At 44.2% G+C, this 26554-nt stretch overlaps 1 protein-coding gene across 2 annotated transcripts; it reads left to right on the forward strand.

The window, feature by feature from the left end:
- zbtb7a (zinc finger and BTB domain containing 7a) lies at positions 1–26294 on the forward strand. 2 transcript variants are annotated; one of them, XM_089001119.1, is made up of 5 exons: positions 1–173; positions 1882–2079; positions 14080–14634; positions 16890–17767; positions 21031–26294. In XM_089001119.1, the coding sequence occupies exons 3-5, from the start codon at positions 14158–14160 to the stop codon at positions 21443–21445; spliced, it is 1770 nt and encodes a 589-aa protein (XP_088857245.1). In that variant the 5' UTR covers positions 1–173; positions 1882–2079; positions 14080–14157; the 3' UTR covers positions 21446–26294. The 2 variants fall into 2 exon arrangements, with proteins under 2 accessions (XP_088857245.1, XP_088857244.1); XM_089001118.1 differs by lacking the exon at positions 1882–2079.
- Positions 26295–26554: the final 260 nt, after the last annotated feature.

The following is a 26554-nucleotide window of genomic DNA, read 5'->3' on the forward strand; positions in this document are numbered from 1 at the left end:
TTGAGTTGATCTGCTGCTGCTTGGTTAGCGCATACAGGGGCATTAAGACTGCACAATAGTGACAGACAGGGAGAGACAGCCACAGAAAGAGAAAGAGAGAGAGAGAGCTCCGGAGCGGAGGCGAGCGGAGGGCTGCACTAACCCCACAACAAGCAGAACTACGGCTATCGCAGGTGAGCTAAAAGGCAGCCTGCCATCCCCTCGCTGGCTGCCCTGGGCCTGTCAAGCAGCAGGGGGCGGGGGGCATTGGCCAGAGGAGGAGAGTGGGAGGAATGAGGGAGGAGGAGGTAGTGGATGGAGGGGGTTAGGGGTGGCCTGGTCTGTGAGGTGGGTCGCCTGTTAAGGTTCCTCTTTTTGACAGTACTTCCCTCTGACTGCTGGAGAATCCTCAAAGTTTATAGTTACGACTTTTCACGCAGGTGGACACACTTATAGGAAGGGGCGCAGAGAAAGAGCAGGAAGTGCTATGAATTAATAGTTAGAGGCAACTTTTGTGACAGTGCGATGCACAGCGTGCTTCGTTGTTGTTATTTCGGTCAGCAGGAGTTTGAGGTGTGTGTGAAATGTCATGCCGCCGTGAGCGCATGTCAGAATCCGCCATTCACGTTTGGGCACTTCATTTGAATTATTATGAACTATTGAATTATTTTTGGTCATGCCTCATCTATACTTTTACTACCTGGAAGTCCGCCAGCGACACACTCTAGTGTATAATTCAGCCCTGGGGTGCTTATAATAAAACAGACTAGGAGAGAGTGGGGGCGTGCGAGGGCTGAGCGACCTGGGGCTCGTAGTCCCGTGCCAGGGCTCCAAAACAGGTCAACTGGGATGCCAGAACTCTGTATCCCAGAGTGCATTGCATGTGGCAATCCAGGAAAGAAGGCAACCCCCAGCCTATCCTCGCGAGGAGGGGTGGCGTGTGAGCGACTAGCGGGCCAATGAGTGGAACCAATGCAGATCCCAGTTGTGGGCTGAAAATAGAGGGGGGTGGGGCCGTGATGGTTGCTGGAGGGGAAAGGGAGGAGGAGGTGGTGGGGGAGGGGGGGTCTGTTTGTGTGGGATCAGGCAAGGGCTTGCCTATATGACGAGGGCCACTCGCAAGTTTCCTGTCTGGTAAAGCTCAAACCCTGCCCAGAGAAGCAGGCAGCTGAGCTGGCTGACAGGTTTGCAGGGGACCCAGGACGGGGAGGGGGACTTACCTCTATTCTGTAAGCACACTGAAACACACACACAGACACGCATTGTCTTGAGAATTGAGTCAGGCAGGAGGGATGGAACCTAAATCATCTTGCCAGTGAAGGAGTTCAGAGTTCTTGACCCACTTACACGTGAATTGGAGTAAGACAAATAGGTCAATATGCTGCACTGCTTCTTTTCATGCAGTTTTTATTTCTTTGAAAACATGTTCGGATGGGGTTCTCTCAGTCATGGGGGGAACTTGGAAGTTGCAAATGATGGATCTGTTACTCGTAATTAGTTTCTGAATTTATTTGAGACTCACCAAACCAACTAAACAAAACTCGGGAATTGTTGAAATGGTGTTTTTTGGGGGTCGGGGTGGGGTGCTGACACGCTCACATTCTATCATCTTGCTCCAAGCTCACCTGCCCCATTTGGGATTTTAAACACCATGCCTCACGTGAGAATGAGGCACACTTTAGTTTGGCTGGACGTACTTGTTGGACCTGTTTTTTTTTTTATGTGGCCACAAAGAGGGTACTTGAAGACGCCCAACTGTTTGGAAGCAGTGTGGTATGCTTCTCAGAAGGAAGCAGCAAGGACATTTTTCCCTTTATCACTCAGTGCTCAATGTCAGGGCATACAATAGATACTGCCATGATGATTGTCCTGATTCTATCTACTCTTATGCTACTTCCCAAGGTGTCGCTTTGGACCACACGTGCATAGTTGGCTCAAGCAAATCCCACCAAGAGGTTAAACTAGGACGCCATATGTGTTGGTGTGCGCAAGTGTGCATGCATGCATGTGCGCCTGTGTTACCAACAATAGATTCCAAGGGAATTGCAGGGGACTTCAGTGGCTGTGGGTTGGTCCAAGACACCACCCATCAATTTGGCGGTGAGGCTGAATACAGTTTGATATTCTTGTATGTTTGTGTCGCTACCACGATAGCCCGAAACGAGCAGCTTCCGAATGACTGAGAAGGTTTTCCCGATGCCGCCGTGGCAGTTTTAAAGCTTTTTCATCTTTTTACACAATGTAATTTTTGTATGTAAATGTGATGTGTGATGATTTCCATTGTCGTCCATCCTCCAAAATTAACACCAACCCCCTTTTCCTATTTCCACATGTACAGTAAATTAAGTATGTTAGACAGCAGCTAGTGCAGTGCATTACAGAATGCTCAAATTTAAACTTGTCTAAGGAGGATGTTTGTGAATAAAAAGTAATCAATTATGACAATTATTTTATTTGGTGTGCAAGTAATGTTTATAGTAAGAGTCCCCGCTGAAAAACATGAATAAAACGAGAAAAGTTGACACTTTTGAGCAAGAGTGAAAGATACCACTGCTTTTACCTTTCACACAAAACACAACATAGGCGGGATCTAAGATCAACTATGGAAGGCAACCCACAATTAGATAATTAGATGCGTGACGTCAGCATCTGATGTAACAATTACTGTCACACAACAGGGCAGGAGAAGGAAGTTTTGGGTGGCATTAAACCAGATTACGACAGACTTTGAGGTTCCGATGGTGGCGGCATAACCCAAATTGCTCCCGCATTCGGAAAGAGCAGTAATGTATCGCTAACCTACACAATATGTCATAATTATGTTAAATATCTGGCAAAAACCTGACCTGTAAAACACTCATTTGAAAAACAGTCAGTCTGGCGTGCCTTCCTGTATTGCGTGACCCGTGTATTCTTACGAGGCGTACTGTTCGTAACCTCAAAAATTGTATGCTGGGAATGACAAACCAAGGACCCAATGTTATAGTTACAATATGCAATTCTCAAAGGCATGAAATTACTAGGTCGACTTGGTCTCCCCCATTCTCTGTCTGCATTTCATATAAAATAACGGCCTGAAAAAAGGCGGTTCATTCGTGTTTTGAAAAGAGCGACTTGTTAAAAAAAGTGTTAACCTTGAGGGTGTAATAAATGGCATGTCACAGATGCAGATCTTTTATTTATTTATTTTTTTTCCATTGACCTTAAAGGACAACTGACGTCTCCGGACAATTTGTGTCCATAATTTGTAAAATGGCTTCAAGTGACTTCTACTGAGCGTATTTTACAAAGATTCCACCACCACATAGCTGTACTCTACGTTTTAAGACTCGTGCTGAATATTCTGAAAGTCTTGTTTTTGAGTTGGTGACGAGTCCTCACCCTACGTCACTGAAGGAACGCCCCTGACCGAAAAAAGGACACATTGTAGCAGTCCTTCCATCACATCAATGCATTTTGCTGTACTTGTTTGGGCTGAAAACTTCGGGTTGCACCAAAAAGAGGCAGAAGAGGGCGACAAAGCTCTGTGTAAGGAATTAATCAGCCTGTGGAAACGGGCTGATTAATTCCTTACACGGAGCTTTGTCGCCATTTTCTGCCTTTTTTAGTGCTACATTTCCCCCCCCCTATTGCCTCAAAATGGCACGGAATAAATTCTTTAATCGATTGCAAACATGTATGCTTCCTCTTCAGAACTATTTGAATCATATTCATAACTGGATGAGTAACAAGAAAGCATATTCTCCGAATCTGAAGCCATTGTTTTGATTCTCCAGCAAGGCAAGACATCTTGACGTGACGCCACGAACAAGGGGGCGGGACCTTCTGAAACTGGCCACTTCCGGGTCAATTTTTTTGCAGATTTTGGACACTTTAAGTCATTTTTATTGGTGTTTTGCATTTGACTAAAAATATCATACTGCGTGTTTCGGGTATTTTAGATGCTATAAAACGTTTTCCTGATGTCAGTTAGGAAACAAAAAAGTGATGTCGGTTGTCCTTTAAGTCACACAACTGTCAACAGAAAACATCCACTGTAGAACCATCAGGAACCCTTTGATTGCATTTTAGCAGCAAGAATTGGCAGCCATGTGCAACCTTTAAGACATTATTTTACCCATTGAAATCTTGGTCAAATTTCCAATTACGCAGTCTCATTTTCCCATTTTGATGCAACTCCGTAAATGAACATTGTGTGCGTGTGTTTTTGTTTGTTTGTGTGCGCGTGTGTATCTGTGTATGTTTTAAAGCTTCATACCAAGCAGAGTCATTTCTTTCCTGCTGCGTGTGAATTCATGCAAAGTCATAATCGAATAGCTTCAGCAGCCCCTTCCCTCTATGCAGTCCTACGTCTTCCCTTGTGTTGTTTGTTTGGTTCCCCCTAGTCAGCTGGTCGGTATAGCACGTCTGCTAGCCACACAGGCCCCTCTGTTGTTTTTCTGTTGTTGTGCTTGTGTCTAGGGGCCGTAAAGGGGCTTCTTCTGTTCTCTTCTGGGACATTTATTATTAAGAGGGAAATGCAACCTGATCAAATTAGGTTGAGCGAGAGAAGCTTGGGTTGTTTTTCAGGCTGGGGGTCAAAAAAGTCTTAGTTTGTTTTATATATATATATATATATATATATATATATATATATATATATATATATATATATATATATATATATATATATATATATATATATATATATATATATATATATATATATACACACACACTGAGCGAGTTGCTTGTTCTGTAGCCACAAAGCGACATAAGTCTTCTTGTGCCGGTACCGAGCCCGGATAAATACAGAGGGTTGTGTCAGGAAGGGCATCCGACGCTTGGCCAAAACAAACAAGCTGGTGCCAAAACAAACAAGCTGGTCAAACCTCTAAAGATGGCGGACACTGATTTGCTGTGGCGACCCCTTTTAGGGAAAAGCCGAAAGGATAAGAAGAAGGTATATATACATTTACATTACATTATACATTTTTTTTAATGTTCATTGCGTGATGCAAAAACATGCATTCATTAAAGGCTCTCATCACATACCCATTGCCTATTTGGATATTGCTAAAATAACCCGCTCAGAGACCACAGCCGCCTTTTAATTAAGCAGGTCGGCGGAGTGGTCAAGACGGCGACATGTGACCAATGTGACACTGTTGATGTTGATTTAGGAGAGGAGATGGGTGGGTTGCGTTTGAGGTTGGCACGTCACAAGTGGACGGGCGGGGCTCTTAGCCGCTGGGCGTCCTCAGCGGAAGAGCGGGAGGAGAGAGGGAAGTGAGGTGATGCATTGCTGCTTAGATGGAGTAACTGTACAGCCAAAGAGGGATGCTAGGAGAGTGGGGACAGAGGGATTGAGCAAGCAAGGAGCTGGTCATCTGATCACACAGTGGCTTCTATTACATGTCTGTTATAGGCTTGTAGGAAAAAAAAGCCCTCCCCGCTTGGTCTGCGTGCGGCCTCGCTGGCCCGCCAACGTTTTGAAACCATGACTTAAAATTTGGTCACACTCCCTAGCTTGTAGCACAGTTGGCGTCAAGGAAGCGAGCGTCGTCTCCATACACAGCCCTACAAAAAAAGAGCATCCTGCGCATCAATCCTGAAGTTGTCATTTTTAATACGCCATAATCAATGTAACAGTAGCATGGAACCTCCTAAATTCAACACAATCCGTTCATTGATGCTGGCTGACTTTCAAGTTCTAATTTCAAAGCGGAAGAGTGATCATCCGCTGCTTGAAGCAACCAACTGTGATGGTCAGGAGGATGAGACAAACTATTTCCCATATGATGTGGTATTAATTTATTGTCAGATTCAAAGATATTATCGCTTCAGAAATCCTTTGAAGAATGAAAAAAAATTGGTAGGTTCGAATCTTAATTTCCATGCAATTGTAAAATGAAGTTATACTCATCCTATTGTCAAGACAATAGATTGCACAAGTCTTACCTTCAAGGACAATGTTAATGTGGTTTACGTCACAAATAAATCTTTTTTTTAATCATTCTTAATTGTGCCAGTCGGAAAATAAGTAAATGGTGTTTCCATACCGCGATTAAAACCGTTACCATACCGCTCTGAATGCTTACTTTATGTCTTTGTAAAGTCTCCACACCGTCTTCAGAGGCGTGTAGACTTTGAAGTTAATCGCTGTGTAAAAATACTCCACATTAAAGTCACACTGACTGACAGTCATGTAATGGACAAGGAAAAGGAAGGTGTTTGCAGAGAAATGCTGTCACCTAATGACGATTTATAGATACTGCTGGAATTTATTGATTCTAACTTGTCTTGACTACTGGCCGAAGAAGTCAAATAGTTTCTTATTTCTTAGGATCCATTTCTGGTGTATTGCCACAACCGTTTTGTGGTGAGATCACAAAAAAATGGGATCAATCTTTTGAGATTCTTATCATGAGTCTTACATGACATAATCTATGATGACGGTTTAAAGTTTCGTTTCACTTTTGAGGCGTGTTTCACCGCTGCTTACCTAGTGGTAATGCTATGCTGGGTTTGCATGAGGGCAAAATAGCTTCATAACCCCCCCACCACCCCCCTGCTTACTCAAATGAATCTTTGCCCCACCTCTAGGCGTTGAGCTCTCCTCTAATTGAATCAGGTTTTACCAGCTAAACGAACAGGATCCAAGTTTATCATTGACATCTGAGCTGGATTCCAAGGCCTTCGTACTCTTCTCAGTTGTGAGTTAAATAAGCGGGCCTCACCCACCACCATTTCACTCACATTGTGTGTTCATCAGCACTTCCTGCTTGGGCTTGCGAGCGAACGAACGCCTCAAGACTCTGAGCAACTTTCGCAACTTCAGTTTTATCAGTCGGCCACCCTCTTCCTGCTCATCTCCCAGTAAGACCAATCACGATTCCTTCCACGAGTCTCCTACCATCCGCTAGTCACTTGGTTGCTGTGACACTTCTTCAAAAATCTTCTTTTCTTTGACACTGCCGCCTCCACTTTTCATTGTCAGTATCTTTTGCTATCCCGTTGTTGCGTTGACCCAGGTGATTCCCTCGCGCCTGCTGTTATTTAGCGATGAGTTCAATTGGGGCAGCAAGGAGGTGTTTGACTTGGCGTCTATTACCCAGTGTTTGTAGTTGATGTCTGTTAACAACTTAAGACCCTGCCGACAATGCATGAGAGAGTGAAAATCGGTCTATTACTGTTGTTTACTTGGAAGCAAACTTACTTTGGTGTCCAATTATTCACTTACGTTTGCACTCTCAAGCCTCGTGTGCATGCCGAATCTCAAAGATGTAACAGCAGATGTTACATTTTATCAGCCTGTGACTGTCATGCAGAACCAATATATTTATATGGTAGTCAGCACTACCATCCCGTGTGATAAAAGTCGAAAATTGTGTTAATTGTATTGTCTCTGACAAGGCTCAGGCAAAATTGCTGGCTGGCTCACACACAGCCACGCACACACACACACAACACAGTGCAATCAAGTAATCTGATGACATCACCGCGGAAACGTCGGGTGTTGAACTTCACACACTTTTACACAATACCAAACATTTTGACTTTGATAATTTTGTGGCCTGTTATTGGCTAGCAACCAAATTAGGGTGTCCCCCACCAAGTGCCTGAAGACGGCTGGGATAGGCGACAGCACCCCCTGCACCACCCGTAAGGATAGAAGAATGAATGAACTTAACATTAGTTAGTAAATGATGTAAATTCCTGTACTGAAATAAAAATGTATAGATCAATAAAAACAATTATTAGGTTTATATTGATTAATTCAAACAATTATTATAAAGATGCTAATTGGAGTACAAAATAGATGTTGAACAGTATTAAACATGAGAACAGTTTAGGATCATATTAAAATGTTTTAACTACAACTACATTTAGATTTTTAGGTTTTAGGTGACCTGAAAGCTGTTGTTTATTATTTCCTATTTGCCGTGGCCAAAATAGACAAGATACCGGATGCTAGCGGCTGAAATTAGTTTCCTCTCCAGGGTGTCTGCACTCTCCCTTAGTGAGTGAGTAGAAGCTCAGTCGTTTGAAAGGGTTGATCTGCTAATCCTCAGTGTTGAGAGCAGCCATCTGAGGTGACTCGGGCATTTGATTGGTGGACCTCCTGGACTCCTCCCTGGTCAAGTGTTCCGAGCATTTCACATCCACAAAAGGCCCTGCGTTTGAGTCGGGACTCTGGGGAGACACTAGGTCTCCCGGCTGACCTAGGGACATCTTGGGATCTCTTGGGAAGAATTGGAAGAAGTCCATGGAGAGAATAAAGTCTCTTCCTTTCTGTTGAAGCTGCTGCCCGCGGATAATGCTAGCTACCGCTCCCGGTGCTTGGCGCAACACTAGTTTACACACGGGCATTGTCCCAGTTGTCACAGCTCTGATATTCCTTTCAAATATTTCCCATGCTGATTTTTTTCTCTCCCATTTCACGCCGGTGCAATTCCTAAACATGAGCAATCGGAGCAAATACCGGTCGTATGAAAAATGCAGTTTTTATATTGGTGTATGCAAGGGACTGTGGTTATATTTAAAAAACATAATGTGCTATTTATCGCACCCTTCACAAAACGTAGGCCACTTTACGCAGTAAATAGAATAAACAAGACAGGACACCAATCATCAAAAAGATCTGCATAACAAATGAGTTTCATGGAGATTCTTAGAAAAATTATGAAAGCGTAATTAAGAAGATAGATTATCGATTATTTTGAATGATATGGTGCCTCATGTCCACTGAAACCTTGGGATTTCTTCCAAAGACCTAGCTGTCTGTTTCAAAGACATCGTAAAATTCTCAGGCTCAACATTTTGCCTCTTTGTTTGTAGGAATGAATGTTGTTTTGACAGAGACAGACTGTTTAAGTCAAAGGGTTGTAATCAGTGTTTCATATCAGGTCGAATACGCGGAAAGAAATTGCCATGTGACTGATGTGTGTTGGATGCTAAAAACACAAGTCACTGTCGCTAATGAGACTATTGTCATTTCATGCCTAAAGTGTAAACGGGTCCTGCAGAGCTACGGCATGTGCATAGAAGTTCAGTGACATGACGAGGGATGAAGCAAACGAGTTGCAACTGAGCTTGTTCCTACTGGTGTTTTGACTTGTAAAGCAGAACACAAATTCTCACGGGTTGAACTAAAGAATCAATCCTTCCTTGGAAGCCAGAGCGAGAAGGATGCGGACTGACACCGTCCCACGTTGGCTTTCATGACCTGAAATCATGAATTAGTGATGGGCAATGTTCAAGCCACAAGGAGGTGCTGGGATCAGGTTGGTTGCGGTGTGTTACTTTGTCCACCTTAGGTCATATGGGGATAGGTGGCTGCGGCATGCAGAGGATCTCTCTCTGTTTCTTTGGCCCTTACTTCGTGGGTGCGTGCGTGTGCGCGCATTTTAGCTATTCTCAGCTCGCCGTATTTCTCCCTGCAAAGCCGCAACTTGGGTCAGCTCCTGTATGGGCCGAGGATAACGTTTACACAAGCTCGCAGCCAGAGCCCGGACGAGTGCAGTTGCCTGAAGTCAGGCCTGGATGAGCTCACGAAGATCACTTGTCACCTTCAGAGCACGTGATCGTGGGCCCATTGGCTCTCTCTCTCTCTCTCTCTCTCTCTCTCTCTCTCTCTCTCTCTCTCTCTCTCTCTCTCTCTCTCTCTCTCTCTCTCTCTCTCTCTCTCTCTCTCTCTCTCTCTCATCAACTCTCTCATTTTTTTAATTTTTGTCCTCTGTTTCCTCATGGTCACCCTCTCCATATTCAGATGAGGCCTCCTCTAATACTCTTGTCCTGTCAGTCTGTCTTTATTTATTTTGAAGTGACAGTGTAGTGCGCCTCCCGTGGGAGGGGGACAGGGGCTGATTATCATGGTATTTTCACCCGCATCATAAAACCTGTTTTTAATTGAGCACACCATCAATTTGGACGCTCGAATTTTGTTGCCTTCCAGAAATTGCCTGGTTTATCATCTGAGCAAAAGCCCGGTGAAAAATATGCCGTGAAGTTCAAGTTCGAGCTGCCTGCAACCACCCCCCTCCCCAGTACCTCACAAGGGCTAAATTCAGTGAGCAGCGAAGGATTAACTCGTTCTTTGCTTCAGCTTTTTATGGCCTTTTAGCCATAGTTGAAGAATTGCACCATAAATTGGGTGTAACGGGAAAACCTCAGCATGACCATATGCCTTGTCACTTGTCATCGTAGTCAAAGTAAAAAAAGAACAAACCTGGACGGCGTTGTAGATAGGGATGAGTTGTTGGCACGTAATGTATGCCTCATAGTTCTGAGGTTGGGGGTTTGAATCTGACTAATCTCAGGCTTTATTGTGAAGAGTTTGCATGATCTCCCTTTGCTTCTGTGGGTTTTCTGCGGTATCTCTTGACTTCCCACAATCCAAAAATATCCTTGTTTGGTTGTTTGAAGTTTCCAAATTTTCTTTATTGCGATTATGAGTGTGAATAGTGGTTTTCTATCCTGTATGTGCCCTGCGATTGACAGGCAAACCAGTCCAGGGTGTTACCCCACCTTTTTCTACATAAATCAACTGGAATTGCATTTTTTTCTAAAACCTTGCACACTATATGTTCATTAATATTCCATTCATTGTGTTGCTTTTGGAATGATCATGCCACTATTTTAAATCTACGAAGATGCCTTTGCAAGTGACCTCTGACTCTGAGCAAAAAACGGTCGGTTCTAGGGGTGCCGTTGGGAGAAGAGTGCAAAGACAGGAGGGCAGCGCGAAAGGTAAATGCAGGTGAACAGGTGCGAGGGAGGGAGGCAGCCAGGTTAGGCAGGTTTGGCGTGGAGGAAGTTGCTGCAGCATGCAAGCATACGCAGAAGCTAATCTGCTGTACTGTCATTAGATGGCTTGCTCATATAGAGTGTCTAACCCCCCCCCCCCCACCCCCCATCTCACCCCTGCTGCCTCTCCCTGGCAGATGGAGAGAGGAGGGTGGGCGGTGGATGTACGATACTTGTTTGTGTGAGTGCGTGTGTGCATTATTGATGTCTCTGTGATGGCACAACATTGGTGTGTGCCCATGTGAGTGCGTTGATACAGGAATCAAGGGTGGTTTGTTCTGCCGAAACAACCCCCCCCCCCCCACTGCCCGGGCTTCAGTCGGTCATTTTAATCCCCCCACCCCTCCACACGTGAGCAAGGGGACAGCCTTTCCTGAAACTTGGCACACGGTGCAGGGTGGGGTAACCAGCTCAGACCGGATTGACAACCTCCCTTTTAATACTGTTCCCTCGCAGCTTGTTGCGTGTCCTCTTCCTCTTCCTCGTGGAGTTTTTTCCACAGGGTCCACCGTAGCAGCCCCTCCGTCCTTCTCGCTACTTCTCTCTCTCCCTTTTATATTATATACTACTTATATACTTCCTTCACCTCCCTTACTCTCTTTTGTGGCTCCAGGCAGACAGCCCATCTCCCAGCATGCATTTTGATCCCCACTATCGTCTGCCTATCCGTCCTTCACGACCTCCCGCACGAGCGTGCGTGCACACCCGCACACTCTTTCATCTCTAACTGCTTCAAACAACAAAGTGCATGGAGAAAATGTTATGTTATGTTATTTAGTTGTTTTTGTTCTTTTGACTTCAAGACGGCGAGAGTGTCTGCCTTTCCAGCAGCTCCTGTATTTTGCTTTTCTACTTTCATTTCTTTCATAACTTTGCTGCTGTGAAATGTAAATTTCTCCACTGCGAGACTAATAAAGGCAAATCAAATCCAAAAGTGATTCAGATTGCATGACTGTGTCTTGTGTGTTCTATGATTTGTCATTTTATGTTAACTGCTCTTTTGAGGGAGGCGCCGGCACCCGCAGCGACCTCTCTCCTGAGGAAAGAAATTTACCATATTTTCTGGTGTATAAGGCGCACCGGAGGATACGGCGTACCCCCAATGAATGCTGTATTTATAAAGTTTTTCCGAATAATGTATGGAAAAAGTTTTCCAAATATCATATAGAAATATATAAGTTTTCCAATTATACATTACGAGGCGCTACAGTAGAGGCTGGTGTTACACACGACTTCTTCTACAGGGGGGAAATAATGGAGTCATGGCTGCTGACAATAGTTGCGAGACCTGTTATGGCTTAATATTATTTCGCATATAAGGCGCACCTGCTTATAAGGCACATAGATATCTTTTGAAGAAAATCAAGGCTTTTGGGTGCGCCTTATACCAGTGTCTGAAACTCATGACAAAAAGTTAGTGGACACACGGGCAGACAACTCTGACCTTTTAACCCTTATGTTAACCGTTTTCAGAGGCCTGAATATTTGCCTTTTATACGATACACTACAATTGTACAAAAGGTATGTTATTCAGACAGCATATGATCAAGCATGGTGGTGTTTGAAGCTCCTGCATTTCATTTTTCTTTTGAGGCTCAAATTGTTATACGAAATGAACTTTTGGCTTAGGAGTGACACAAAACTAAGTGTTTTCCTTTCAGAATATGTGTCTATTCTCTCTTTTTGTCACATACAGTAAAGTCTCGTTATATCGATATTCTTGGGAGTTAGAAAAAATGTCTATAACCTGTACGGTCGATATATCCGTCCTGTGCCAAACTGCATTAACAAAAGCCGCCAAAAGAGGGCATCCAAGCGCCATATAAGAAGCGGAGCTGGCCATATGAGCTTACCATTTTGTGCCTCTTTTTTTGGGTGAGAGATGTTCCCCCAATGTTGTCTCAAAATGGCACATATAATTCTTTAATCGATTGCAAACATGTATGCTTTCCTCTTCAGAACTACAGTGTATTTGAATCATATTCGTAACTGGATGTGTAACAAGAAAGCATATTATCCGAATCTGAAGCCATTGTTTGGATTCACAAGCAATGCAAGACGTCTTGGCGTTAAGTCATTTATATTGGTGTTTTGCATGTGAATAAAAAGTGATATTGGTTGTCCTTTAATACACAGTATGGAATGTACAGTAATTTTCAAAATCATCACGCTTCAGCAGACAAAACAAGAAACATTGTTGCAAAAAACGATTGCATTATTCGCAACTATTGTCAGCAGCCATGACTCCATTATTTCCCCCCTGTAGAAGAAGTTGTGTGTAACACCAGCCTCTACTGTAGCGCCTCGTAATGTACATAACACAACAGGGAAACTGCAACGCTTACATCTTACTGTATTATGTATGCAATTTAAAAAAGTCCTCAATCTTCTGCTTCTCATTTTTACCTTTTAACACACACAGTTCAATCTCGTCTGCTACACACAAGCTGGCGTCTGCTACATGGGAGCTGGTCACGTAACAAACTCACGTGACCAAGTCACATGACCAAGTCGACCAATGGCGCGACCGATACAGATTTCGATAATGGTGGTACTGTATAGAAACCCCTAAGCAATTATCGATTCATCTTAAATATCTTTTGTATCGATATAAACATAGCAAAATGGCTGGGTGAAAAAGAGCACCATCGTAACCGGATTATCGTAAAAACCACGAATCGTACTAAACAGAACTAATTATACATAAAAAGACTAGAAATGTGCACGGGAAATGAAAATAGTGTCATAATAAGCAGTATTATCAATATAAACGATATCGATATAACGAGACTTTACTGTCGTTTTGGCGTTGGTTTTGAAGGAAACGTGTGAATGGCATTGAGGGAGGGGCCTTTTCTACTGTATAACAATGTTATGATGCCATGAGTCTTTGATCAACCTTTTTTTCAGATTTATCAAAACGCACTTTCATATTGCTTCATCCATCCAACCAGAAATACACAGTAAGACCTGCTTCTGCTGACAGCGCCTTTCATATATGACCAGGGTGATTTCATTTGGGTGACTGAGCTTCGACTTTAGTTCTGACTGATGACGTAGCTTTCTGGTCTGGAATTTTACAATTGCCTTGTTGCCTAGTCAATATTTGGCAGACTTTATTTGGAAAGGTGGTAATGCAAGGCAGCTGTCAAATCTTCAGCTTTGATGCCATAAATGGATGACGACTGAACCCGATTGGTTTTGTTTGCATGATATTAAGAATGTTAGCGCACTTATTTGTTGGGATCAATTGTATTTAAGTTTCTTGTATAGATATTAATGTGCCTGTTTTCTGTCTTTCTCCCCCTTCAGACAGGAAGACAGACGGACGGCAGGACGGATACACGGGTGGGGGCCGTGTTAGGCGGCTCGGCGGCAGGCTGGTGGAAGATGTCGTCCGGAGCCGGCGGGAGGGGAGGGAGGCGGCTCAGGGGGACGGTAGGCAGCGGAGGTCGAAGAGTTGCCGGAGAGGCCGAAGAAGGCCCCGTGGGGATCCCCTTCCCCGAGCACAGCGCCGACATCCTAGGTAGCCTCAACAAGCAGCGGCAGAGCGGACTGCTCTGCGACGTTCTGCTGATCACCCAGGATCGGGAGTTTCCGGCGCATCGCTCCGTTCTGGCGTCCTGCAGTTCCTATTTCCACAAGCTGTTCACTTCGGGAGCGGCAGCCGACCAACGCAACGTCTACAACATCGATTTTGTGGCGGCGGAGCCGCTCGGAGCACTGCTAGACTTTGCCTACACGGCCACACTGACCGTCAGCCACAGCAGCGTGGCTGACATTCTCGCAGCCGCACGCCTCCTGGAAATCCCACCCGTTCAGGATGTCTGTACACACTTACTGGACACCAAAGTGCTCTCCCCGCCGGTAAGTTGCCATTCTACCTCTTCAAGTTTATATTACAGAGAAAGATTTTATTTGTCATTTTGTTAGGCAACGCTTCGAAGATTGTTTCAGTATGATCAAACTTGGTGACTGAAAGCCTTATATAAAATCATTTTTATTTTAAAATATAAAATGCAGTTCACTGTAGGGTTGAATTATATATCATTAAGTATCAAAATGCAAACATTCATGGCACTACTTCATGATAGTTTTTTTTTGTTTGCTTAAGCGTTTGACCTAACGTTACCAGAGTTGTTATCACAATAACATTTCTGAATCTTCAAATCTAATTTTTTTTTTTCAGTACCCCCCCCCCCCACCACCACCACCACCATCTCTTCCTCACATCTCAATGTTAGTCTAAAAGAAAAGCATTTTCGTCAGATAAAGTTCTCTCTTTGAAATAAGTTCGGAGAGTGCATCACTAAACCAAAATACGTTTGGGAGCAGGACAGGGGTGGTCACTGCCAGAATTGTATGATAACAGTCCGGGCTTGTAAGTCTTTCATCATTCAGCTTGACTGGGCTAATGTCAGACGTCTTTATGTATGGATATGGTGAAATTGATGTCTCGCGCATTCAGAAAACAAATATGTAGCGCGACAGATATGGAAAGTAGTTGAATTGAAATAAAATAAAATGTAATAAATAAATAACACTGCATGTTTTTGTGTTAAGTCATGCAGCAGGATGTGATTAAACTGACCATAGTGTTTGTGTATCTTGAGGTGTCTCTTTGTTTTCAATCCTATTTTATTGCTAATTGATTGATTAATCTGACATTTTTCCACTTCCAATATAGTTATATGCCTCCCTAGTCCAAATCAATTTTTCAAAAACAGAAACATTAACTCGATTATGAGTCAGATTTTGAGATTCTAAGTAGTTTCCAATCTCTAATAAATTGACATTCTAGAGAAGTTAATTTCCCAAATGGCTCTCGTGGTCATCGTGTAATCACACTTGCAGAACCACCTAAACAGCGGATGCAGTTTTAATTTTGAGTATGTTGGACGTCATTTATGGACTGTAGCAATTTAGGACAACATGGGACATTGGGGAGTTTGGTATTGTTATCAGCAGTTTTTCAGTTGTGTTGGTCAAATGTCTTCCATTGTGTTTTTATTTTATTTTGTAACTTGGAAGTGGTACCATTGAAATCGGTAATGAATTTCAAAGACTAGTAATGATCATTTAAAAAAATAATTCATGCCACTGACTGTGTGTGTGTGTGTGTGTGTGTGTTTTCAAACCAGAATAATCGTTTACCCAGAAGATGTGATTTCCTCGTGTTTCGCCCCTTCATTAAGTGGTGTAGTCAACCCCCGTCAAGTTCACGTAAAGGCAGTTATCAGCGGCTCCCACCATGCCAAACGCACACCCACGGCCTTGGGCCTCGTTCAACGCTTACTCATTCTGAGCCAATTGCTTTCTTGTGCGTAGGAACCGCACACTGTTTTTTTCCGGGCATATCTCAGCTACATGTCCACATAATCTAATGTTGCAACATGCAATTGGCTCCTGTCTACCAATGTTAGCCCAAACAATCTCTGCAGCACTCACTCACTCACTCACTCACTCACTCACTCTCCGGACCGGTTCCCACCGTCCTGACCAATTGGAACTGGTTCCGACCGGTTGGAATAGGTTCCGAACAATTCCCACAGGTTCTAATTGGTTGGAAGAGGTTGGGACCAGTCGGGCTGGTTCCAACTGTCCGAAAGCTCTTCCATTTGGTTGGAACCGCCCTGAACCATATTGCTTTTCAAAATGTACAGTACTGACAGCCAACCGGTTCCAGGTGGGAACCGGTCCCATCTGCCCGGAACCAGTTCCAGGCAGTCGGGAATGGTTCCAGCCAGTCGGGAACAGTTCTAACCGGACGGAACTGTATTGCTTTCCAACACGCACAGTACTGAGAGCCAACCGTTTCCAGCCGGTCAGAACCGTTTCCAGCCGGTCAGAACCCTTTCCAGCCGGTCGGGACCATTTCCAAACGGTCGGGACCACTTCCAACTGGTTGTAACTGCTCTGACCCGTATTGCTTTCCAAGGGGTACAGTACTGACAGCATTTTCACAGTGTACTGTGACATGTTTTGCTGTTCATTATTTGTCGAATGTGTACGCTTGAAGATATTAACACACCCAACCACGACCATATTGGGGGCGGCGATTCATTTGTCAAACTTACTGTACAGAATATCTGAAGTCCATCTCCCGTCTGATCCTTTTCCAGGCGGGCAGTGAGCAGCAAAACAAAGATGCGGCGAGAAGCAAAGGAGGAGGCGAGCTGGGCAACCAGGGCAACCAGGTGCTGGCCCGGGAGTTTTTGGAGTATTTCCAGCGAGGGGCGCACTGGGGCAGCAACTGCAGCACGCCAGAGCTCAGGGACCTGCCGACGCACCTGCACTTTAACCACGGCAACGGAGGGACCCCCAGCAACGGCGTGCCCGGTGGCCGCGGTGAGTCCTACTCCCCACTGGCCCTGGCTTTGGCCCAGGCCCCCATCCATGAGCCAGAAGAGGAGGAAGATGAGGAAGAGGATGACGAGGATGGGGAAGCGGTGCAGGGAAACGGAATGAGCCTCGGGTCATTTTACTGCCCTCCCTCCCAGAACGGGCACTTCTACCTCCCCCCCGAGGCTCGGACGGGCAATAACACGCCAGAGGCGGAGGAGGCCGCCCTGCAGCTGATGGATAGGGAAAGGGGCTCGGCTAGTGCCCTCTTGCAGCAGATGATGGACTCCATTGAGAGACAGAAGCAGCGGGTGGCGGCCGGGGAGGATCCGTGCGACGGCGATGACCCGGACATGGAATTTTACTACAATTACTTTAACAGCACTCATCTTGAGGACACGCCTTCCGCCGGCATGGCGGCGGGTGTTTCGCCGCTGTGGTTGTCACGGAGCAACGCCGGCCATGACAGAGTGGGCGGAGGGGAGAGGGGGGTCGGCGAAAGGGGTGGCGGAGAGAGGAAGATGCGCTCCAAGGCCTTTCAGAAGTGCCCCATATGCTCCAAGGTCATTCAAGGAGCGGGCAAGCTCCCCCGCCACATCCGAACACACACGGGGGAGAAACCCTATGAGTGCGCCATCTGCAAAGTGCGCTTTACCAGGTAAGCCCAATTACTGAAGCCACTGCACCGCGTCACGTGTTCAAACACTTTTGGACTTGGCAAAGGACCTCCTCGAGTGGGATGTCCCTGCGGATTCAAGAGTAGGAGATTTAGGCTTTGCGTTAAGGGGCCAACGCGGTGTTTATTTTTGCATTGCTTAGCATCCAGACATATTCCAGCTCCAACATGGTGATAAAAGTTGCTTTTATTGTGGTGTTCTCTGAAGCAAAGTCCTGGACCTGTAGCGTAGGGGACCTATAAAAGAAGGCTGTGGCTGGCTGGCGTTATCTTGGAGGGCCGCTATAAAGTTCTGATACAGAATGAGGGGGTTATGGGCCCTGGATTGTGCTTCAATGTGGCCATTTGAACTTTTGATCACTGCCCGTGTTGATTATTGCCCACAGAGGAGTAGTTTATACGCCCCCGCTCTTCTTGCTATGTCGCTCCTTTACTTTGCGAATGAAATTGGACTTGTGCCGCGCTCAGATAAATGTGAGGGGAGTTTAGCGAGACACTGACTGATTCCCCTGTATTAAGGAGGCCCGTCTTTTCCTTGAAATCCCTCCTGTAATTAATCAATGAGAGCACTCGTGCTTGAAATAGATGCAGTGGGCCTCAAAATCCCACAACTTGTGCTGGCACGAGAGGTAGGGGAGACTAATGTGAACTGAATTGGCCTCATGCTTAAATTTGAACAGCAGTGGGAAGTGGGTTATTTGTAATCTTAATCCTGTTTGATCGGGGTTAGTAGTGCCTCACACTTGGTTATCAATCACTCTTGTCCTTAAAAGAATTCAGCTCTGTCCGTGCTGGTATTAACATGCGTTTACACACCCGGTTATCTTAGATTTACAGCAAGGTTTGCACGAATGGTTGTCTCCTTGTTTAGAATGAGTGCTGCTAATCTTTTTAAATTCCTTACGTTGTCAAATGGCGGTGGGGGGCACAAGAGCCAGAAGAAAGTGTCCTTGTAATTTAGGTCAAGCGGGCATGTGACCTTCGAGGCTGCCACAGGGAGTAATTTTGGAGCTCAGCCTGTGTGTAAGAGTATTGTACCACGATGTGCGATAGCTGTGCATTCAAAACGCTCGTGGCCCTCTTTCCTCACCCGTGTCGTGCTAGTCGCAATTGTCGCTTTCCTATAACCGTCTTGGATGTCAACCCCGCCCAAAAAAAATTGTCTGTTTGAGGAATGCTGTGTTCAAAGCACACATACTGACTGAAGTTGAGCAATTTACAACATTTGATCTTTCAAATAGCCTGCAATTAACGAGTGAGTTGCGCATTAGCATCATCATACAACAGTTTCCGTAAAAACTCTTTTCTTTTAATGGTTTTATATTTTGGGCTTTTAAATGTTTTTCCATAGAAATATTTGCCATCATGACTTTACGACTGCATGAGCATGTTATACTGTACTCGGTATGCGGCACATCCCCTGTTAATGGTGTGACGTGTCAATTTTCTCTGTGTGCTTTTGTTTTTGTTTGTTTTTAGTTGCAACTCGAAATAGTGGTTAACTTCATTCCAGACGCTAAGAATGTTTGCTTGATCTGGAGTTTAACTTTGAAAAACTTAATTCCCACTCGTTTGACGGCGGTTTGCCTTCCTCCCATAAAAAAATGCCAGGTAACAGTGAACGTTGGGCTTTATTGTCAGGCTACAGTTGTGCCCTTGAGTGCAATTACACAGATAAAGATGCAGACTTTATGATTTGATTTGAGTCGCCCCGCTTGACATAACAATTTGGGGGCAGGCAATAGGGAAGTGGTCTTTACACCACTGGTTGTGAACCAAATTTTTATTCATTAAGCCAAAATAAAAAAATACACATTTACTATGTTCCGTATTTTCTGCACTATAAGGGACACCGGATTTTAAAGCACACCATCAGTGAATGACATTTTAAAACATTTTCCAAAAGTAAGGCACACCACCTTTTAAGGCGCTACAGCAGAGGCTGGGGTTACATTATGCATCAATTAGACAACAGCTTTAAAAGTCAAGGCCCGGTGGCCAAATCTGACCCGACTTGTCATTTTATTCGGCCCGTGGAAGCAAACATGCTTGCTGAAATCCGAACCAACATTTTTAATTGTCCATGTAAACAACAATAAACAGCATTATTTTTTACTTCAAAGTTGAAAATTAGTTATTCATTCATATTGCCGTTCGCTCTATGTGTAATATGTGGAGGGGATTAAACATTCTATTGGCTTTCCCAAATGCATAGTGGTCAAAAAAACAGTCAGATGCTGAATAAACACCCCTAAAAATCTGGACTCACTCCATCCATATTGTAAACAGCAAAACTATTCCACGGTTTTATCAGTTTATCACAATACAATAATGAATATACATTTTTGAGATTACCAATCTTTCCTTTAAACTTTTGATGATGAGATACCCTTTGTCTCCCATTGGAGAAATTCCTATTTCACAGTAAAGTATGAAAGGAAAAGAGAATGAAAAAGAATACATAGAAAAACAAAATCTAGGAGCTGCTGTAAAGGCAGCCACTCTTGCAGCGCCATCTTATAGTTGAAACAGCAACCAAAAACAAAATAATCAGAATCAGAATCATCTTTATTGCAACACAGAAGACAGTTATTTTATGTTTTCGTGAAATGTTTTGGCCTTAAATTTTTCATAAAGATGATTTTTTTTGATACACTAAATACAAAAACAAGCAAAAACCGCTAAATTGTCCATTTCTAATCATGTCAAAAATGGAAAATTGTGAAATAAGCAAGACAAAATTCCACCTTGCAAAGTAATTTTAAGAAATTATTGAAATGAAACGCCTTTTTTTATATCCCAGCATGCACCACGCACTACTTATATGGCAGGAAATGGAGTCGGTGGCTGTCATTGCGAGACCTGTTGTGGCTCAATATGATTTCACATTTAAGACGCACCAGCCTATAAGGATCATCTTTTGAAGAAATTAATGAAGGCGTTTGTGTGCACCTTAAACACCAGAAACTATGGTAATTTAATCAGAAATCAGAAAACCTTTAATAGTCCCACAGTGGAGAAATTTACAATCTACAACAGCAAAATTGAAATAGGTGGGGATGAGGGGCACAAAAAAAACAAGTACCGCATGTACAAAAAAAATGACAGAAGACTGAACTGTACAACGGCAGAAAAAAGTTTCACAAAAATAATTTTGTTGACATTGTACGAATCAATAAATTTATATATTTCTGAAGTGTATTTCTTTCGACATTATTCTAATGTCCCTTCCTTCTTCCTTCCAGGCAGGACAAGCTCAAGGTTCACATGCGGAAGCATACGGGAGAGAAGCCTTACCTTTGTACGCAATGCGGGGCGGCCTTTGCTCACAACTACGACCTGAAGAACCACATGCGCGTTCACACCGGCCTGCGCCCCTACCAATGCTCCAGCTGCTTTAAGACTTTTGTCCGCTCGGACCACCTGCACCGCCACCTCAAGAAGGACGGCTGCAACGGCATCCCGTCGCGCCGGGGCCGAAAGCCTCGGGTGCGAGAACCAGGGCTCCTGGATGCCCCGTTGGGCCTGCTGAGCCCCGGCTCAGATACTGGCCTGGAGCCTCACATCATCAAGGGGCAACAACTCTCGGAAGCTCTCAAGTCTGAGGTGGAGCCGTCCCACGTGCACAGCCCACATCTAGTAGGGGTGGCCGGACCCTGAGACAATCTCTTAAGAAAATTGACGGACACCGTCACCTAACTCGGCTCCACCAGGAGAAAAAAAATAGATGGACTTCAAAGAAAATATATAGATATAAAAAAAACAAACTGCATATGGCTCTATAAAAACCAAATCAGGGTGTCACAAAAAATTTAATCTGAACATTTCTTTCTCCTTTTACTTTGGGAAACAAAGTCGACGTGAAAGCAATTGAGTCTGTTTAAAGAGCAACGAACACTTCGAATCACGCACCCGCAACATCTCCTTTCTGGGCCATTTCTTTCTTATCATTAATAATAGGGGTTTTTATACATTGACAAAATGTATAAAGGACACTAAGAAACTATGCAGTTGATTTTAGGTTATTAATTCTCGGGTGAGCTTTGAGCAAAGGTGTCTGAGCTCCTTCCGGCTGCTGTACGGGTGAAGCGAGGACAAATCTTTCCCAGAGAAAACAGCTTTTTTTTGTAATTCTTTTGCAGGTCTAGAGATGTACAGTTACCATAGAAACAACGTTGCCATAATATGGCATATGCAAGGAAAACTTGCCACACTTGTGATGCAACAGCTCGCTCGCTTGCTTTCTCTCGCTCTCCAAATGTTCCTGAAAGAGTCATAAACAAGGGTTTGATTGAAGTGTTACTTATGCGATAACAAAAAAAAAATTAGCGGGAGAATCCATCATTCTGTTTTAGCGATTGAGTCGAATCCACATTGGTGGGGGCTCCAGGATTGCAGGATGAGGTAGTACGAGGCTTGCTGTTTTTAAAACGCTCTCGCTGCCCTCACACCTCTGCAATGTCATTTTTTTCCTGTCTTAATTTTATTTTTGTTCCTTTTTGTGTTAGTTGACTGGGTACTTGACACTTTATAATGTATACATTTATATACAGCATGGGCTAATATGACATCCCTGTTAACAATTCTGGCCTTCTCGTGGGCCGGATGTCGTATTTCTCACAGCGTTGGTAAACAACTCGTATGAATGTTTGTTGAGCGATGGTCTGGGGTCACCTGAGGGGAGATGGAGGAAAGAAAAAAAACTTGACAGTTCCTGCCTAAAAATGAGTAGTTTGAAGTGATTGAATGAATGTGCTTCGCTTTGTGCAGTGTGTCCTTGTGTGAAAAGGCGCAGGTTTAAGGGAACAACAGGGAGACCGAATGAGAATGAATAGAACATTCAGTAGATATTGAAATACTTTTTTTTACCCCTATGCTTTCCTTTTTTTGGAACCTCACAACCTGGACGATGTAGAAAGCAGTAAATACCTGCCCGTGTCACGGGGGCCAAATAGAAGTGCAGCTGCAGCTGGTTGACGGGAGGAAAAGGGAAGGGAGGCGGCTCTCGCCATGTCTGATGCATTCCAAAAAAATAATCTCCCACAGCTCAGCCACGTTTTCATGCAGTGGGAGGGAGGGGGATCAGATCGCGCCCTCCCACCCCCTTCCCCACGCACTCTGTGGACCTCTAATTCCCTTAAGGGATATGATTATAATAGAGCCTGGCGTTACCATGGGTGCGTGTGTGCGCGTTTGTGCATGTGTGCGTGGCAGCCAGGGTCCCTCTGGCCACATCATCAGTGTGTGAGTCAGTCCCGGCCTGTTCAAACATGCACCTTGAGCTGCAGCCTCAGCGCACTTTTCCGTCTCTCCTCAAAGTCACGTTTCCACCGAGCACTCCGGTTCGTTTCACCGCAGTCCAGTATAGACGGACGGTCCGGGGTTACCTTATTCGTAGAAATACCAAAGTTATGAATGGCAGGAATTATATGTCAAACAATTTAAAAAATAGTGGTGGCTTGAGCGACGCTCTCGGAAGCAAACGGTCTAAAACACTTTTGTCGTCGTCGAGTACTGAAAAGTGGAACTGTAAAGTCGAAATACTGTCATAACCTGAAAAGTTCAGAATCGTACTGCTTGGTGGAACCAAGCTGGCGTCATATTCCAAATTTGCTGATCTTTTAATTTAGAGATGGGCATTTGAATTGATTTCCTCATTTGTTCTGCTTTTATTGTAATGAACAAGAGCGAAAAAGTATCCCAAACTCCCATTTCTGCATTTTGAGAAGTTTTTTTTTTTAAGTTTTATAACCACAAACGAGTTGACCCGGAATGAACGGGACAGCCCAACACTCCATTTTAACAAGATTTGTTTCGACGTCAAACAATTGATATGCCCATCCCTACTTGGACCTATCCCCAAGTTTGCCCCTCCCCTTGCCCGATACCAGATCATCTCTCCTGTATTCCTCCTGTCCTCAATTGCACCTTAATCAGAACGAGGCAGGCTCCGCAAGCACTTTGTTACAACACAAGGGCACTTTTGTTCGCTAAACGGGTACTTGAGAGAGAGTGGGGGGGAGTTGCATATGAGATCGTCCCTTTACTTGGTGTTGGTAAATCAATATCCATTTTTTAAACTTTACTTTGATGTTTTACGACATTCTGCTAAAAACAGACAAACAAAGAAAACTAGTGGTTGAGAAGAAACCCCCGGTTAAAGATAATTCATGTAACTATTAGCACTTGAAGTTAGCGCTTAGCGAGCTGTCTAAATAAGTGTCTTTCGGTAAAGGGGAGAAAGTTGTTTGTTTTGCGCGCTAGCACGCTTTGCTGTGTGGCGGACTGCAGGGTCTCGGGATAAGCTTGTGTCAACAAAACGTTGCCCGCCCCCATCTGTTCCCCAACTCCCCTCCTCAGTGTGCGATGATAACGGGACCCCCAAAACACCTCATCGGACAGTCGCTTGTTTACTTCACACCTCCCTTGGTGCATATTTGCATAAATCTAGGGTTCACCCCACGCTGGTCATTGTCAGCTGCTGTCCGGGCCTTGAGTGTACTTTAATATAAAACATTCTTAGGTCGCCATCTTCATTCAAAAGAAAAAAGCAAACCGATGTCTGTCTTTAGAACAGACCGAAAACAGTTTTGTTTTATGACAACCTTTGAGCCATCAAAACCTTTGTACATTTAGACCTTTTGTTTCCTCTTACAGTCGTACGGTGCTTTCACACTTGACTTCAAACTCCTGTTTTCATTCCAATTGCTACATGTTTTCCCGAAACAGAAGAGTTGAAAACAGTTTGGCTGGTTCACGAGAAACGGGGACTAATTTTACTCAGTTATAAACTGGTAACGAGCCAGGAAGCAAATTACAGGTGTGAAAGCATTTCGGACGATACTTGTACCTGTGCTGGTTCAGAGCCGAGAGGCTAAAAGTTGCACCGGTTGCTCGAGGTAGGGCGTCGGGGGGTTTTGTGACCATGCGGTTGCGCCATTTTGAAAGAAAAAAAAAACACTTATGCTTAAGAATAAACAAAAAGTCAAACCGAACCAAGCCAAGCGCCGGTTCAGAACCAGCACTGGTGCCTTCTCTGTGTGAAAGTGGCTTGGTATGTCACAGGTGGCAGGATGTCAAGTTTTTTTCTTCTTTTTCTTTTTTGGGCTTTGCTTGAAGTTGTTACTCGACAACACCACTCCCCTTAGGAGTGGATGTGGGTGATGTCGACTCGGCCCGCTACTAGGCCACGGTTGGTCGTGTGTCTTTTCTGGGATTTTCAAGCCTGACATCACTGGAAGTGGTGCTTTAGCTGTGGCGTAGCGCGAACGTTTGCACTAACTCTCAATGTTTTTATCCTGCTTGGGTGAAACGACCTCAGAAAGGCCACCAGGGGAGGGGGGCTGGGTCAGTTCCACCCATTAGAAGTAATCTTGCATCGTATACATGTGATGTATACTTTGACTAATACCAAAGGAGAACAAAGATACAATATTTTACGACGTACCCGTTGAATTGTTTAATCATTAGCCTTTGAAACCACGGTGAATCCCAACTTGTGTGTTTCTGTTTGGTAAAAGATTCAAAATTTTGACCTTGGTTGAAAAACATTGGGAATGGTCCTATTATGAAGGCCGTGCATTGTACAAAGATCTGCAACGCAGATGAGATGTATGTAATTTCAGTCAAACTGATGAATTATGAATTATTTTATTTCACCCATTGAAAAAAAAATGTTTCAACGCTCTGTGATTGTGAGCCTTCTGGAGGCCCTCTTTGACCAAAACCGGCATCTTGTCCTTCATTTATTTTATTTTTTTCTCTCTTTCTCTCTGCTTTGTGTTTTCAGACCAAACTACAAGCTGACGCTAATCGTGCGGATGTTTAAGCTTTACTTGAATTAATTTATTGTTTTTATTCTTGTTTGTTGCTAAACTCAGAGACTCAATGCAATGCGACTTCTCTCATTCGTGCACCTTGACTTTTTGTTTATTCTCTTATCAAAGACTATTTTGCTGAATATATCTGAGAAAGCCATAAAACAACACCAACGACCATGATCAATGTTTTTCTCTTTTAAAAATGAGATCAGTAGACTGTTAGGGAGTTTTGTGGGGGGGGGGGGGGTAGCTTTGTGGCATGTGTGTCAAAACAGAATCTTGATGGCACTTATGTAAGCTGCCTTCAGTACTTAGTGGGGTGCATCGGGCCTGAACAGAAAAGATGCGCTGCCCCAGAACTCTCAGAGTATGTTTTAATCTTAAGGAACATTTGCCTCTTGTAAGCTCAGAGGCCACCATCAGATTTCAATGAAATTTGGGCCAACTCCAGATCGGGAGTTGGCCCTGCACCCTCAAAATTTAAGAACAAACCTATTGCGCATTAGGTGTTCGGTTTAAGGAATTCTGGGCTCAGATCCGAGCAAAATGTAAACCGCCCATAGTTTTAAAGAAAAAATAACGGGCAGAGGTCATCGGTCACTACTCCCAAGAAATTAGGGGCTGCTCTGGGTCTTGTTCTGTCATTCACAAACTAAGGCTAGGCTGCTCCCCCCCCCCCCCCCCCCCCCCCCCCCACCCCAGCTCAGCTTCGAAGTGACAGAAAGCTGTTCCAAGTTCCCGGTTCCCTTAGCTCTAAACTCCACTCCTAACAGAATTTTGTACCTCCTGCTTTTTAGCATATACATGTAGAAAGAGCTACTGCGGGTGTGGGTGAAGGTTTTGAGTTGTCATATTTTTAGGGTTAGGGTGGCGTGAGTTTTGGGAACGATGTGGTCAAAACGTCCAGAAGATACGGAATGTTGCGGGTCTCCTTTTTTATTTTCGCCTC

The sequence above is a fragment of the Hippocampus bargibanti genome, linkage group LG07, assembly GCF_051943395.1.
Source record: "Hippocampus bargibanti isolate YZ-2025 linkage group LG07, ASM5194339v1, whole genome shotgun sequence".
In the NCBI taxonomy this organism is placed as follows: domain Eukaryota; kingdom Metazoa; phylum Chordata; class Actinopteri; order Syngnathiformes; family Syngnathidae; genus Hippocampus; species Hippocampus bargibanti.

What these genes read in the sequence shown, in the direction of transcription:
- zbtb7a (XM_089001119.1), top strand. Translation starts at nt 14,158, where the DNA reads ATGTCGTCCGGAGCCGGCGGGAGGGGAGGGAGGCGGCTCAGGGGGACG. An exon ending in CCAAAGTGCTCTCCCCGCCG is followed by an intron (nt 14,635 to 16,889) that starts GTAAGTTGCCAT and finishes ATCCTTTTCCAG; the next exon opens with GCGGGCAGTGAGCAGCAAAA. An exon ending in TGCAAAGTGCGCTTTACCAG is followed by an intron (nt 17,768 to 21,030) that starts GTAAGCCCAATT and finishes TCTTCCTTCCAG; the next exon opens with GCAGGACAAGCTCAAGGTTC.